General features: G+C 34.7%; 2 protein-coding genes across 2 annotated transcripts; both read right to left on the reverse strand.

The window, feature by feature from the left end:
* Window positions 1-12999: 12999 nt before the first annotated feature.
* LOC113506839 (uncharacterized protein K02A2.6-like) lies at window positions 13000-15731 on the reverse strand. The gene is made up of 2 exons (XM_026889680.1): window positions 15592-15731; window positions 13000-13855 (listed from the first exon to the last, which is right to left on the reverse strand). Exons 1-2 carry the CDS (start codon window positions 15729-15731, stop codon window positions 13000-13002), a joined length of 996 nt encoding a protein of 331 aa, XP_026745481.1.
* LOC113506838 lies at window positions 15073-17388 on the reverse strand. The gene is made up of 2 exons (XM_026889679.1): window positions 16242-17388; window positions 15073-15879 (listed from the first exon to the last, which is right to left on the reverse strand). The coding sequence occupies exons 1-2, from the start codon at window positions 16896-16898 to the stop codon at window positions 15874-15876; spliced, it is 663 nt and encodes a 220-aa protein (XP_026745480.1). The 5' UTR covers window positions 16899-17388; the 3' UTR covers window positions 15073-15873.
* Window positions 17389-17485: the final 97 nt, after the last annotated feature.

A 17485-nucleotide genomic window follows, 5' to 3' on the forward strand; every position in this document is an offset into this window, starting at 1 on the left:
AATTTAAAATATTAAAATCAAATAAAAGAAGCGCGTTAGAATGGCTTGTGGTTGCGTTTAGCTGTGTCATGAGGGTAAGGGGATTAATTCAGGAGGACGGAACCCTCGCGGTATTTAAATTGTAAAAATGAGCTTTGTGGATCTCAATAAAAAAACCATTTAAAATAGCACAAACCTTTTATATGGCATTAAATAATTATCAAAATTAAGATTGAAAAGCACTGTTTTTTCCTAGTGTTAGTCTATTTTTGCTCATAATTCTTAACAGGTACAACAGTGTCACCTTGTTATAGCAGTCACAAGCCCAACTGCTCAGTACGAGGTCCAAAATATTGTTCGAAGTTCCTTAATTTCTAAGTAATCTTCATTGTAATTTTATTATAGATGGAACGGAACGGATAATGCACATCACCAAAACATTTGTCCTGTGTGGGAATGGAAACACGACCTCCGATATAGCAGTCATGTAGGACACACGTGTAATACAACCTTCAATAATGCTATCTAATACTTTTAGCAAGATGTTATTACGAAACTAATCCAGATTATCGGCCTAAGTGGTCGCTAAGACCTCACACGGTACGGCATACACTATCTTATATCACATTATATAGGATTAATTAATTATATCCTCTTGAAAATACCTTTTAGCTGTTTAGCTCAAGAAATGAACTTGAGCTAGAACAGTTTCTAAATGTTTCTTAATAATTAGCGTTGTTTTAAGAGCTAAGTGCGCTTTAACGTTTCCGGATTAAGCGTGTACATATAGGGCGATTTATATTAAATAACAAAGTGTACCGAAAATTATGACCTTGAATTCATTGATTGACCAAATCTGATTTGATATGATCAAAAGAGGAAAAACAAATCTGATATACATTTTAGAGTTTTAATCCCAAAGGTTTCAAGCGGAACCCTATTACTAAGGCACCACTTTCTGTCTGACCTTCCGTCTGTTACCAGGATGTTTCTGAAGAATCATCATAGCCAGACAGTTCAACATTGAGGTTAAGCAATAGCTAGTACTGTCAAAATTTATGTTGCAATTGGCTTTCCTTAAAGTTATGTCTACAGAACTTTCAGTATGCGAATCCAACTCGCACATATTATAAATTTATTTAATCAGCAGTATTCGAGTCTATAATAAAATGGAAACATCAATCATACCTGTCTTATCTACAGCCTCCACTTGATCTTTACTACCTATTACTTGTATGTACAGGGTGCATCTTCATATCCAGATGACAAATGTGCCCCATCTATTGTTGATTTGTGGCCACACTAATGACTGTTTGAATGCGATAGTACATACCACATGGGACATCGTAACTTTAATAATCTAGGACACTGGAGTTGATCATCAAGATATATTAGGTCAGAGTAATTATATGTTATTGGTTGATATTTCGATTATTATGTCCTGGTTGTAGAGTTATTGAATGTGTTGTGGCTGATTAACGACGTCACAAAGATTGAGCTGTACAAGTGTATGTTTATAATGGGCTGCAATCGATCCGCATTGTTATGAGATATTATGTCCAAAAGTGTTTGTTGGTGAATTGTTCTTTGGTATAAGAACCTTCTCAGTTGCTGGGAATTAACCTGAAAAAGCTGCATCACTGAATGGTAACAGTTTCGCACGGAAGAAAATAGGAAATGTAACAGATTGGTAAACATTAACGTTATTAAATATAAGTATATTTTTTTGATGATTGCGGTTTCAACTAGCGTACAAACTTGTAACTCTCTCTCATGAGAAATATTTTTCCTAGTCGACCTTGTCAACCGATTTGTCCTTGTTCCTTATGTATTCAGTACTTGTAAAACTATTATTATTCAGTCCAACTTGACTGATTTAATTTTTGTGTAACATGCAGTTTATATTGTCCAGTATTCACCAAGTTGCACCTTCTCAAACTTAGTCGACCCCGATCAATATCGGCTACAAATTCCACGGGCCGACACAAGCTAACGAACGCGAGTACAAAATTGAACAAGAAACTCCGTTAATCACATTAACAAAGTAACAAGATGAGAACAATGTTCTCCAGTACAACAATGTACCAATCACGCCCGCATGCAACTTGACCAACTGAAACTTGCGAGATACTATGTCTTTCTGTTATTGAGCGCATTCTCTAACATTTTGGAGAGTCTTTTAAATTACCACTGTCTATTCAGTTCTAAATCGATTTGTGTTGGATTTGGTGTGTCTGTTTTAGTTTAAAAAGACATGTTTTCAATTATTTTTTTTGTATCATTAAGGAACGTTCTTCGATTTTTCCAAACATAAAATTAAAAAATTGACTCAAAGACATCGATGTAATGGATTAAAAAGTTTTAGTTGCCTTGCAAAAGTAATAACCAAATATAGAGTCAAAATTTTAACACTATTCATAGCAACTAAACTACTACTTCAGGTAGGTTTGTTCTATATATTTAGATTAATTGAGAAATAATTTAGTTGCCTAGAACTAGCCTCATTCGAGGAGAGTTCCAAAATTCAACGTACAAAAAGGTTAAACACTAGCTTTTCAAAGGTTTTACTAAAATTCAAGGAAGCGTACTACACAATAATTCTATTACCTGTATGACCATTCAACTTTCCCACGGATCCTTTCAGTGCCCAAATTTGAGCCTCAAACCCGAAGCAGGTTAAAGTATAACAATAAAAATCATTTCTAATCTCGCCGTCAATTTTAACAATTCATCTTAAGTGGAATGGTGAAGTGGCCGGATTTCTAAAGTCATTTTTCAACCGTTATGACGTAATCGCTTATAAACTCTTATAATAATAATAATAATAATAATAATAATAATAATAATAATAATTTGTTTATTTGGAAGAATATTGTTACAACAGGTGTTACATAAAATAAAGTCCATAATATTCTACTGTTTCCAGCGTCCAAATATTATTAAGTCTAGAATGAAAATAGAAAAATGTCATATCGCAAACGGGGTTTTAGTAACAATACAAAAAGTAAAAATTAAAAAGAAATAAAAAAAAAAACAGAATTGGTACATGTCATATAAGCTAAAAGGTCACAGTTTGTCATTTAAATAGTCATCTATTGAATAATAACATTTTTCATTTAATAGTTGAAAAAGTTTTGCCTTAAATATAGTAAATTTTAAAGATTTAAAATAATCAGGTAGCTTGTTGTAAATACGAATAGCCATACAAAAAACATTGGAGGAAAACAAATGCAGTCTCTGTTGAGGTATATACAATTTGTGTATTCTTCTACTTGGCCTAGAAACCATATCATTATGTTTATCAAATAGATAGGGATATTTATAAACAAAGACACAAATTTCAAATATATATAGAGCTGGGAGAGGTAAAATATTAAGTTTTTTAAAAAGTGGGACACAGCTATCTAGTTGTTGTGCTCTACATAATGTTCTGATACATCTTTTTGGGCGCGAAATATTCTAATAGTATCTACAGAATTACCCCATATTATTATGCCATAACGGAGGACTGAGGAAACATATCCATGGTAAGCGCACATGGCTGCTTCAATTCCGGCCACGTTTAATATCTTATAGAGAACAAAAACAAATCTATCTATTTTTGTACAAAGACCGTCAATATGCGCTTTCCAATTACAGTTTTTGTCTATTATAATACCTAAAAACTTAGTGTTATCAACTTCTTCGATACTATCATTTTTATATTTTACTTGAATTTGGGAATTTTTGCTATTGTATGTTTGAAACTGGATCATTTTTGTTTTATTAATATTAATATGTAAATTATTTAATTTCAACCATTCTATAATGTTATTTAACGTATTATTAATTTCCTCTTGGTACTGTAATAGGTTTTGAGAACGAGATTGAATACTAATAGTAGTATCATCGGCATATAAAATACAATTATGTGAAGTTACATTGGGTATATCATTTATGTATATCAAAAACAACAAGGGTCCTAATATGCTACCTTGTGGCACACCGCAATTATTGAAAATATATGGGGATCGATACAAAGTCTTTTCTTGCTTCTCAAATTTTTTAAATTCTACGCATTGCTGCCGATTGGTTAGATAGCTTTCTAACCATTCCAGCGCGTTTCCTCTGATTCCGTATCGGTGTAGTTTAAAAAGTAATAATTTATGGTTCACAAAATCAAAGGCTTTGGTCATATCTAAAAATAAAGAAGTTACGGGAATTTTACGGTCTAAGCTAGTAGTAACAAATTGAAGTAAATTAAAACATGCTAATGTAGTATTTTTGTTTTTCCAAAACCCAAATTGTTGTTTTTCTAAAATATTAAAATTAGTTAAAAATGAATATAGTTTTTCGTGCATAATTTTTTCAAAAATTTTGGAAAGTACCGGAATTAATGTTATTGGGCGGTAATTATTCATATCGGTTCTATCTCCTTTTTTGTATAAAGGTTTGACGATAGAAAACTTTAACCTTGTTGGAAATTGTCCTTTGTTAAAAGACATATTTATGATATGAGAAATGGGAGGCGACAAAAATTTTGCGCACTTTTTTAATATCATAGTACTGATATCATCAAATCCTGTAGAATTAGTGGAATTTAATGAATGGATAGTTTTATATATATCAGTATCTGTAGTAGGACTTAGGTAAATGGTGTTTGCTAAATTAGGTAACGTTGGTTTGTAGTCATTGTAGTTAGTCGGGCAGGAGTCAATGTATTTGTTTGTGGTGTCAATGAAAATCTATTAAAATTGTCGGCAATTACGTCGGTTCTGTATAAGTCATTTTATTAAGTGTTATTAAATCTATGTCGTTCGAGATATCTTGGTCCTTAGTAGTATTTTTAATTATTTTCCAAGCCGCCTTGCATTTATTTTTTGATTTTACTATGTATTGAGTATTTATAGACTTTTGTGCTTCTAACATGCATCGTTTAAGGGTTTTTGAATACCTTTTGTAGATACTCATGTGTTGCCTTTTATTTATAGGTGTTAAACGATGTTGGAGGTATAAACGTCTTTTAACAATACTGCTTACTTTTATACCTTTTGTGATCCATTTATTTTTTTGTGGTTTGTTTAATATTTTAACTCTTAGTACAGGGAAGCATAAATTATAAAAGAGGGTCAGTAAGTCGTGAAAATAATTAAAAGCCGCATTGGTATCATCTAAAATGTAAATCTCTGAAAAAGATAAAGCTGAAATGTAATTTATAAAAATTTTAATATTGTCTTCACTAAGATCTCGTCTTTTTTCAAACCAGAACGATTTAGTTTGCTTGCTTTTAAATGTAGGTAATTCAAAGAAACGCTTTGTCCTGTTTCATGATCCGATAAAGCTAAGTAGTGAATTTGTGGTTCTACATTGGACAAGTTGCTAGCAATAAGGTCGATGCAGGAGAGTTTTCGAGTTGGTTTTTTAATGTGATTTTGAAGATTGTAATTGTATAAAATGGATTCTAATTCTTTAAAATGCTTATCAGCCTTAATACAGTCTAAGTTCCAGTCACCACATATTATTACATTTCTATTTTTTTTCACGATGTTTTTCAAAAGGAGATTTAAATTATCTAAGAAAATTTTTATGTTTGAATTGGGTGTACGATATAAACAAATGATAAATAATTTTAAAGAAGTTATTTCTATTGTACAGTATTCAAAATGGTATGGCAAGGGCTTGATCTTTATATTTAAAAGTTTTGTATCCAGGTCTTTTTTGACAAGTATGCATGTTCCACCTCGTCGTTGGTGAGGTCTAGAGTAAGCTGAGACTAATTTAAAATTTTTAAGTATAAGGTTATTTTCAGACCCCTGGCGTATAAAAGTTTCAGTGAGGCAGATTACATCAATTTCAGTGTCGTTAGCTTGCAGTTCGGATAGTGTTACTTCCAATAAGTCTATTTTATTGAGAACTCCGGCAATATTTTGATGAAGTAAGGTACATTTACGTTTAGGCTCGAAAAAATGCTTTCGTTAGTTCAGGCCCATCTATTATATTATTAGTCAAGTTATGAATTCTGTTTTGCTTTTTAAAATAATCTGGGATAGTTCTTTGTATAGATTTTGGATCTTTGACATTAATTGGGACATTATCTGCTATTTCTTTTGGACAATTAATAAACGGTCTAGTTATTATTTTCTGAAGATTAATGTTATCAATTTCTATATTTAATTAGCACATAAAAAATTTTTAGAGATTATGTTTCTTCCCTGAACTCTATATATATTGTCAATTGTATCGACAAAAGTACAATTATGGAAATTTTTTAGGTGTACTTTAATGTGGTGTTGAGTAATTCTACATTTAGATAATCATTATTTAAAATTCTTAATACAAATACTTTGTTATTTTTCAGTTTTCTAAGAGTTGAACAAAGAGAAGATAAAAATAAATAAGGGTTTTTATCATTGCTTCCTATCCCTAATATAACAATGTCATCACTTTTAAGCGTCTTTATAGTGTCGTCTAACTGCTCTAAAATTTGGGTACCAGTTGTTTGTGGTTTTGTTATTCCCAGTACCGAGTATACATTATTCCATCTGGCAAGATCTCGTTGCTGAATTATTTCTTGAGCAAATCCACGAGTCTGTTGGTCTCCTATGATGATTATCTTGGGTTTCTCTTTGGGCGACGATTCTTTACTATTTAATGTTTTGTTAATCTCTTTAACGCCACAGTCATTGTTGTTCAAGGCTGGTTGTTTACATATTACAGTACTTGCATGAAGTGGTGATATTCTAGAGTTCTCATATGAATTTCGGTAATCCTTTTATTAATTAACGTAGATGGGAATATGTTTTCAGGTGTTTTCTTTACATCAACTTGGGAATCTAAAATTGTGTTGTTTAGAGTCATGTCTTTCTCTTCTAATAAATTTTTCAAATGTCTTATCTGGTCATTCAAGTCAGCTATTTTATTATGTGCGCATTCAAGCTCCTTTTTTGATGCAGCTAGTTGTTGACTTAAATCGCATGTCAAAGATGTATCTATAGCTGGCATAAATGAGTCACTCAGTCCAGTGTCGTCTAAAAGGGTTGAATTTAGTAGGGAGTGGCTCTTTTCAATGACACCAGTGTTTTCGGAAAAGGTTCTTAGTCGTCGTCGAATAGTCACATTCTCCATTTTAATGTAGGTATTATATTGATATTGACTAAAATGAAATTTTATTTTTTCGTAAAAAAAAATATTACTATTTCTTCTTTACTTTTTATTGTTGGCAACATTCCAATATTTATAAACCGTAAAAATCAGTCAATAAGTCGAGAATGTCAGTCTTACGTCGGATGCAGTTTTAGTATATCGGTAATGTGGTATAGAATGTCAGAAATTATTTTTGGGTTCTTGGTCTATTTTGTCTATGGTGCGATAGGGAATTTTGAAAATTGTAAACAAACCAAAATTAACGTCTGCTAAAGTTTTTGTTTCTTCGATAATTATCCAGTTATACACGAAACTTATTAGATAATGTCTTTAATGTCACTGTGGTCTTTTCAGAGTCACTAATTAATTATAATATTTTAGTTCAATCACTTGTTAAACACTTAATTGCACAGAACAGTATGTACTATTTGTTTTAGAGTTTTAATACACTTTTGATCGTTTGTTTGGAGGGATAACACTTGCACTTAATATTCAGAGTCTATTTTTGATACTTTTGTTATTTATAGGATGAAAAATGGAAATTTACTATTAATTATCACTTAAAATACGGGGAGCTTTTATTATTGCTGTCACTACTTTTTTTTTTTTTTTTTTTTTATAAATTTTTTTATATAATTTGTAAACGAAAAAATAACTTAAATACTCAAGTAGAAACCAAAGGTGAACTAAAACACCATCAAAAATCTATAAAAATCTTTACCAGATCAACAACTCGTCTTAATCAGAACAGCGCGATACTACAGATGATTAATGACAATGAATCTGCAACTATCTGGTTGTAACCACTTTTGTCCGCCTGATACCGGATTAGGGCTGCGCGGTCGCGATAAAACGTAACTCCGAAAATGTTATATTAAACAGGCTCATCTTTTCGTTTTATTGTTTAAAGCATAAAGGCTCGCTTTTTTGAACATCAGCATTATGAAATGTTTTGTTCGCTAGATCTTTTTTAAGAAGGTTTTACTCACTGCAACAACAAACAACAAAAATCGACCTTATGCGCTGATATAAAGATGTTTTTTAATTTCATTGTTTGACACTGGCGGAAAAATATGGACCGCTGGAAAATATGAATCAGTTCTGGAGTGGAAATTTATTTTATTTTATAAACTCTATAGTTCAAACTATTTGTTACATCTTCCTTTAATGGCTCAAGCTCTTATGTTTTAACCCTCTTATTTAAAAAGAAATTATAGTCCATACTTTTGACAGTGATTTTCAAAATCTATTTGATTTTAGGATAGACTTCTAAAATTTATTCATTTATGACAAGAAAATTTGCCGCAATTTGCTTTGATGTTTAATTAAAACTTTATGAGATCTATTCCAGATTTGCCTAGATACTGTTATCAAAGGCTTTCATTAAATTGTCTTAAATAATGTTTCTTTCTCGATTGTTCTCTGTAGAAGAAATAAGTACGAATAGCGACGAAGTTGTTAGTCCAAACAATAGATCGGTAATTAATGTAAATAATGAATACTTATAAATTTGAGGAAAATTTGAAAAAGACTTCTCTGTCAGTCAAAAACAAAACAAAATATGAATATATATGGATTTATGGAATATTTACATTATAATAAGAAGAATATTTATCTGGATGGCTCATCATATTTCGGACTCCAACGGAGTCCTTAATCATGAACTGACGCGGCGGAGGGATAGAAAGTCGAAATCTCTTTAAAATAAACCTTTTGAACAAATGTATTACCCAAGTATCCAAGTATTAGGTGCTGAAAGATCATAGAAAAGTTTGCAAGCGATTAAACCGGAAAATATTTTCTCCATAGTAAATAATCACAATCTTCTTATTTATGTTGGTATCCTTATCTTAACTGCACAACCGCTAACTTCAGAACTTAACGAAATATTACGCGGCCATTTTCTTTGTAAAGTTATTGCTTCATATAATTTTCTTCTTTGACAAACAGGCTACCGTTTCATATACTGACCCTATTAATTCCAAATATTACATTTTTGGCTTCAAAACTTAATGAGGAGAAAGTTAGCATATCACTTAGGTTTCGCTGTCCCTTTTTCATATATTATGGATTTTTGTTACTGTAACCGCAAATAATAAAAATGTAAGTCGCAGTTAATCAACGATTTAAATTTTGGCGAGTGAGATCCTCCAAATATATTTTCGTTCGCCTATTTGGACGGATCCTCTAAATCCGCGAGTCTGACTATCTTCTGGAATTTTTTTAAGCTATTATTGTGCAATTTTTTCTTGTGCAGTTTTTCCTGTATAGAAAAGCATGACCCAAGGTTGGAAGAGTGACTAAAGGAGGTTTTACTAAGTGTAAATGATAATATTGTGCTCTCGGTCATCGAACGTGGTGACTTGCACCTGATGGAGTGATAGATAAATTTCGACATCAGTCACAGATACAAACAATTCTGAGAATATTATTATTTATGTAATTAGGTAAAATATATTTGAGATTAGGCTGCGGGCGGTTAAAAAAAGAGTTTTCCAAAAAAAGGTCACCAGATGCCAAGAACTGCCAAGTGATGTCAAAATAATTGTGTAATAGAACAATATGTCTGAGTTTCCGACCTTTAATATATTTTTCATTCCTTTATAATCGCCTAATAGACCTCAGTAACATCCGTTGTCACACACTCTTACTTTTGTTATACATATTTGTAGAAGGTAGAGTTTGTTGCCTATATCGTTAAACCTGTGGTCACAATCCTGCCGCAAACAAACAGTATTTATTTAATTCGCAACCATTTGCATAATTCCGGAGCATTTATTATCATGTTTGCATGCATTTGTAATACAAGAGGATGAATTACTCATCGGCATGAGTTGAAAGCATGATTGTGATACGTTAAACGCTATTGTTACGTCATATTTTGTTTTATAGTCTAGACGAAATGTAGGAATATTTTTAAAGATAACATGCTGCGACTAAAAGTGTTTGTTAAGTGGAAACATAAGAGATTCTGTGAATGAGGATCAAATTTACTTCTGCTACGGCGTTGAAGCAGTCACAGGCTGTATCAAAGATGAGTCTAAGTTTCTGACTTTTAAAAACCGTTTTCACAGATTTGTGTCATTTGCAGTATACATTACAATCACCACTTTTCAAAGTTTTTTTTTAGTTGATTCTAAAAGCTAACTACTCATAACAACAGACTAATTTTATTAAATTAACATATAATAACTAATTTGATTTTGGATTATCTGCTACTTACTGGCTACGTTCAAATATCAAAATAAACTAAATCTTTATAACCGCATAACGCATAATTTATAAGGCATAACCCTGCCTCTTCAAGGAAAATAGATTTGAAATCATGATCATCATCATCCACAGCCTTTGTCCTCCCACTGTTGGGAAAAGGCCTCCAGTTTCTCGTGCACATTGCTACGGTCCTGTGCCAGCCTCATCCAGACTCGACCTGAGACCTTTACTATGTCATCGACCCATCTTGCTAAAAATTAAGTAAGTACCTTGAAGTGATATAAACCGAGACTTATCTAGCAAACCTAACAAGCGTATGTAATAAAGTTATATAGGTATGCTAATAACCTAGCAACTGTCGAGACTGCTTGGCGATATCACGCGTCCACAATACATAGCCTGATAACTTTAATATATTTATTGTAAAAGTTAGACTTAATGTATTGCGTAATAAAATCTCTTATAATCTTTTCACCTTTCTAGTGTCCTTCATGAATTAAATCTGTATAAATATTTGGATAATGACGAGTTAAGTTGAGTTTATAATTATAGTTATTTCACGTATTTTTCTATTTTTTACGAGAAAAATTGAAAATTGTTGTTTTGTAATTTTTTTTGGAGAACTCAAACAAATTTGTGAATATTAAATTTTGATACATTGAAAAGTATTGTTGGAATACTTTGTCGATTATTTATTTATTAGTTGATTAATGAACAAGAAAAAAAACACCAGAAATGATAAATAACGGAATATTTTTTTCCTTAGATGAATCAGTTAGTATCTAATATTCCAAAGTTCGAATTCTATAGCTCTTATAACAGACGGTAAAAAAAAACTTCCTTCAATTTCGTCATAACATCCGTACTTTACTGAGTACTATTCCACAGTTAGAGGCAGGACAACTAATACCCCACGCGTTGATTGCGTGCCTTCATATGTGTGTAGTGCAGATATACATATGTGTGAGTGTCCGCAATTGAGCACGTTATATTGAATGCACTGAATCTCGGTACTCTATTACCTATATTCTACATTTAAATCACGCACACATACACAACTGCGATCTTACTTATTTAAAAACAAATGACAGTAGTGGCTCCACTATTCCTGCTTTCCTGTAATATTTGCGAGAGATGTGAATGTGTGTGTATGAGTGTTGTTATAGGTATAGTATGTATGTGTTTGTAATCACGTTGGTGAACCACGTTGGAATGCACGTGGCTCTTATATTATGAATTAAGTGTTTGCAAAGTACTTGCGTGTAATGAAAGGGACTATGTGGGTTTAGTAAACACTTCTATATTCGTTTGATATATCTCGCTTATATTAAACTGCAGGTATTCAATTTAATTTTTTTTTGTTATGTAGTTCACACGTATATGTAGCCTGTGATCGAAAGTATGCCTTCCAGAAATCTGTAAAAAAAACGTCACAGGCTATTTCAAATTAGACCAGCATAAATTGAGGACTGTTATCTTATCGTAAATTTAAATCTAAGAAAACAAGCTTTACACTTACTAACATGCTGTTTATATTAAAGGCACAACCTAAAATTGCTCCATAACAAAAAAAAAACACGAAAATCTCAATAAAAAAATAAAAACATTTTTAAAGCGTTCATCTGAAATGTATTTACAAACCAAATTAAACTATTTAATGTTGACAAAATAAATATTTCATTTACAGACACTTAAATATATCCAAATGGTAGAAATTCCCTTCGTTTGATGTCTCGTTAGCGAGATAAACATACTTATATTCGTAAATGTGAATGATATCAAGTTGTTCAGACGTATTCGTTTCGTTCGTCACAAAATATCAACATGCCTTAATGATTGCTGCTTTTACAATCGTATTTGATTTTTGTGGATATTTTTATTCAAATAAAATAAAGGTAATATTTGATGAGAAAAATTATAAGCCAACCTTTTTAAGGTGAAAACGGAACCCTAATTGTCTGCTGTTTCTCATGAAAAGTAATAGCTAGGTAGCTTAAATATTCACAGATATATTTCTTTTTAGCTATATTTAAAACTAAAATCGAAGTCAAGCTGCACAGTTGCGGTCACATTTTTTTTGGGTGACTTATAAATTTGTATCAACCCCCAAAGTCAATTGTTACCTATCTGCAATATATCATGTATTTATTTTGCAGAAAAGAAAACATAAATCTAACATAAAAAGCCATTTTCCAATTTTCGCAAGCGTATCTAGTTGCTATCTAATACGTTTGCTTCTTAGACGCGTTGTGAAATATTTGCTCTCATCAAATAATCATCGGGCATTGAGCCAACAGCTATCCTTAGATAATTCATCAATATATGTACTCAGTATTTATTTGTCTTGCTCTAGTAAGCAGTTCTCGATCACAAATCACAACGCGTACTTTCGATAGTTTAGGTCGATACGCAAACAGTGAGCCACTCGGAAGATAGGACTTCTAAACACTATAGATTACTGGGAAATGATAAATAATAGACGTTTGCATAGTTCAAGCTTCTATTTTCAATTGCCGCCATTCCAAATCTGGCGCGTCGCTCCTCACTTAACCACAGACAACACAAATATTTATAATCATATGTAACACCTCCACCCTTAATTATTACAGATAAACTTACTTACTAAATTATATTAAACAACATATCAATAATAATCTTAACAATCTTATAATATATTTTCTTACTTCAATCATCATCAAACCCATATCTCTTAACCGGTTTGCGTGTACGATTACTAGTTCGTATATCCCGAGTAATAGGAACCCTAGGACTACCCGTCTCCTGCACCTTGGGCATATTTAAAGGTACACTTGACGTTGACAAGGGTTCACTTGTAACCAAATCACTTCCGTCTGTTTGCGTGCGGGATGTTTCCTCGACCAATGCTTTCGTCAAGCTGGTTCCGTTTGTCCGGTCCGGTTCTGTGTTCGGCGCTCGATTATTGTCCGAAGGAAACACGAGAGAAGAGCGAGAGCTCTTAACAGGCTGAACTGGTTGAAAGTTCCTAAAGTTTGCATCTACTAGCCTAGCTGTCCTATTTATCACTCTTGGTTTTAGTTGGTCAATGTGTCTATGCACCTCAGTGCCGTGGATAGATTTAACATTATAATCTGTACTACCTGTTTTCTCTATAACAGTCCCTGCAGACCACTTGTTTGAGCTACGGTATTCTCTGAACCATACAAGGTCCCCCGGATTAAACTGTCTTGTGACGCCACTCGATGTAGCTTCTACTGTCTCTTGGCGAGCTCTAATAAGTGCCTTCTGGTCTGGTTTCAAACAATCTAACCGCATGCGCAAGTTGCGCCCTAATAACATCTTGGCGGGGCTTTCCCCGGTTGTATAGTGTGGTGTGTTTCTGTACGCCAGCAGAAAACGACACAATGTGGAGTGTACGTCGGATTTCGATTTAATCGCCTTTTTAATGCTCTTTTTACAAATTTTAACAGCGTTTTCCGCTGCCCCATTAGAAGCTGGGTGATAAGGTGCCGAAAATATATGTTCTATACCATTATTATTTAAGAATTGCTGAAATTCTCCACTGAAAAACGGAGGGCCATTATCACTAACCAATTGTTTAGGTAACCCAAATCTCGCCCACATCTCTCGTAATTCTTTTATTACCGCTTGCGATGTGGTGCTCAGCATTCTAATAGCTTCAATCCACTTTGAATGTGCATCGACTACCACTAGATAAGTAAGACCGGCTACCGGTCCTAAGAAGTCTACGTGTATCCTGGTCCACGGTCGATCTGGCCACGGCCAGGCGCGGGGCGCATGCGCAGGTGGTGCGTCCGCCACTTCAGCGCACACGGTGCAGCTGCAACATGCTGTCTCTAGTGCCTCGTCTATTCCCGGCCACCATACGTAACTTCGCGCTAACGATTTAGTTTTGACTATGCCCATGTGACTCTCATGAAGCTCAGCGATCACTTTATTCCTACACGTACTAGGAATTACTAGCCTATGTCCCCACATTACACACCCTAGCTCAATATATAATTCCTTTCTACGGTTAAAATATGGTTTTAATTCTTTCATTTCGACCTCGACCGGCCAGCCATCGTTTATATATCTGGCTACTCTGCTCAATACACTATCCGAAACGGTTTCTTTTTTTAACGTTTGATAATCTAATAACAATGCTTCCGCGGCAAAGTGTAAATACGTTTGTTCAGGTGTGTCTAATTCTTCACTAATAACCCCTTCTTTATGAGTGCTAATTAACCTAGACAAAATATCTGCCGTGTTTTTATCTGATCGAATGTACTCTATATTAAAATCGTAAGCTGATAGTTTAATGGCCCACCGCTGTAAACGACTCGCCGCCGTGTTCGGTATTCCTGCATGGGGCCCAAAAATTGTGACCAGCGGTTTATGATCTGTACGTAGTGTAAACTTTCTGCCATAAAGATACTGATGAAACTTGTCTACCGCGAAAATTATAGCCAAGGCTTCTTTATGTATCTGGCTGTAGTGTAACTCCGCGGCAGTGAGCGCCCGCGATGCGTACGCCACAACCCGCTCGCTGCCGTCAGACGCGCGCTGTGCAGCACGGCCCCCAGCCCGCGTGCGCTCGCGTCGCATGTTACTATGCTCTCCAGCGATATGTCAAAGTGTGTCAATACTTCAGTACTACATAGAAGTTGTTTAATTTTATTGAACACATATCTATGTGTTTTAGTCCATTGCCAATGTTTACCTTTCTTAAGTAATTCGTAAAGTGGGTGTAATATGAGTACTCAAATTCTTAATGAATTTTCCATAGAAATTAACCATACCGAGAAAAGACTTCAACTCTGAGACGTTAGTTGGGTCGGGCATAGATAGGATCGGTTTTATTTTATTTGCATCTACCCGTACGCCATGTTTATCAATTATGAATCCTAAATATTTTACTTGGCCTACCATAAACTCACACTTTTCTTTTTTTATTTTCAACCCATTCCTCTCTAAAATACTAAAAACCTGTTCAACTCTTTCTAAATGAGATTCTAATGACTTATTCTTTATTAAAATATCATCATAGAATATGACTACGTCCTGCACGTTTTTAAAGAGATTCATCATGAACTTTTGAAAAATGCCCGGACTGGAAGAGAGACCATAAACGAGGCGATTGTATTTAAAAAGTCCTCTGTGTGTATTAATTACTGTGTAGTTCCGAGAAGTTTCATCCAAAATTAATTGATTGTAAGCCTGTGACAAATCTAGCTTAGTAAATAATGATTGCCACTCAAATTACTAAATAAGTCCTCTACCTTCGGGACCGGGTACCTGTCAACCAGTAAAGCCTTGTTAAGTGTCACCTTATAATCCGCGCATAAGCGTATTCCACCGTCTCCCTTCCTCGCTATAACTAGCGGTGTGGCCCAGTCGGACCGTTCAACGGGCTCGATGACGCCGGCGCGCAGCATCGCGTCTAACTCAGCATTGACCCGCGCCAGCAATGCATAAGGCACGGGGCGCGCTCGACAAAATACTGGCTCGGTCCCATCCCGCACGCATAACTTGACTTCTTCACCGGTATATTTGCCCAACGTGCCATCGAATAGGTTGTCATGTCTGGAAATGATATCGTTAAACATTTTATTTTTACATAATTTAATGTGGTTACATCTAGTAAATTTTGGTATCTCAATATTCAATTCCGATAACCATTGTCTACCTAGTAAATTAGTAGTACCCTTATCGATCACATAGAGATCTAGTTTCTTCATATTTTTCATATATTGCACATCAGTCTCTAAATACCCTATTGGTTGAATGACAGAGCCATCATAAAATTTTACTTTCATTTTACATGGTTTCAAAGGTAATTCTTTAAAATGCTCCTTATACGTAGACTTGCTTATACAGGATAACGCAGAGCCTGTATCAATCTCCATCGATAAGGTTTTATTATTAATTAGAAGCTTTATACACACCGGTTTATAGTTGGTTAGTGACATTTGATACATCGGTTCCTCGTTTGTACCCTCAACGTCTTGCTCCGAGCCGGAGTTGTCATCCATCGCTGGCTCGCTCAGCCAGTACGCCGCGTCGGTAACGTCGTTGCTGCGTGCGGTGCGAGCGTTGCTGCGCCCCCCGCGCGCCATGTTGCCGCTCCGCCATACACCCGCTCCGTAGGCGCTCGACCCGATCACGCGTCCTCTACGTGACCTTCCTCGCGCGCCATTATTCCCGCGGTTTGAAATCGTAGATTTTATGCGACGATCAAATTCTTTTTTTCTACAAACTCTTCGTAAATGGCCAGGTTGTCCACAATAACTACATTCGAACTCCTTGTACCTACAGTTATGTGCCCCATGACCGTTGACCCCGCAGGCTGAACATTTATTGAGTTCCAACTTGTGTATTCTCTCGCTTAGTTCCCGGCTGGTAGTTTGTTCCTGCGTTCCCTCTACGGCCCCGGCGTCCCGCTCAGCTGCCTCCAGAGTATTGGCTAATACTAGCGCTTTTTGATAATCTATGTTATCTTCCGCGAATAACCTCTGACGTATATATTCGCTACGTAACCCGCACACAAACTGATCCCTCAAATTTTCTTCTAAATTGATCTTGAATTCACAATAACGTGACATCTTTTTCAAATCTGCCACGTAATCAGCTATCGTTTCTCCCGCTGATTGGCGTCTTTGTCGGAACCTATACCTCTCCGCGAGAATTGATGGTTTCGCTGTAGATGTGCTTGCAGTAATTCCACCGCTTCTTTATATTTCAGGGTTGATGGTTTTCTCGGGCTCGCCAAAGTAGACAGTAACTCATAAGCCGGTTCGCCGATAAGAGCTATTAATGTTGGTAACTTCAAATCTTCCGCTATTTTGTTAGCAACAAAATACATTTCGAGACGATCGACGTACGCCGACCAATTCCCATTTTTTATGTCAAAATCTCGAACTTTCCCAACAGACATTTTTAATCACCCCCAAAGCACTATACCACAATAATTTAAGACTTTATTCTGCACCGAATATCGTTCCGTTATCCTCGTCGCCACTGATAAATAATAGACGTTTGCATAGTTCAAGCTTCTATTTTCAATTGCCGCCATTCCAAATCTGGCGCGTCGCTCCTCACTTAACCACAGACAACACAAATATTTATAATCATATGTAACAACTTTACAATAACATCTAAAAGTAATATCCTTACAATATTACCTGCAGCA

The sequence above is a fragment of the Trichoplusia ni genome, assembly GCF_003590095.1.
Source record: "Trichoplusia ni isolate ovarian cell line Hi5 chromosome 27 unlocalized genomic scaffold, tn1 tig00003190_group26, whole genome shotgun sequence".
NCBI lineage: Eukaryota > Metazoa > Arthropoda > Insecta > Lepidoptera > Noctuidae > Trichoplusia > Trichoplusia ni.

Coding starts and splice junctions, on each gene's coding strand:
- LOC113506839 (XM_026889680.1), bottom strand. CDS start 15,731: ATGCTGCGCGCCGGCGTCATCGAGCCCGTTGAACGGTCCGACTGGGCC. Junction 13,856..15,591: donor AAGGCTTTACTGGTTGACAG/GTACCCGGTCCC, acceptor TCCGTTTTTCAG/TGGAGAATTTCAGCAATTCT.
- LOC113506838 (XM_026889679.1), bottom strand. CDS start 16,898: ATGTCACGTTATTGTGAATTCAAGATCAATTTAGAAGAAAATTTGAGG.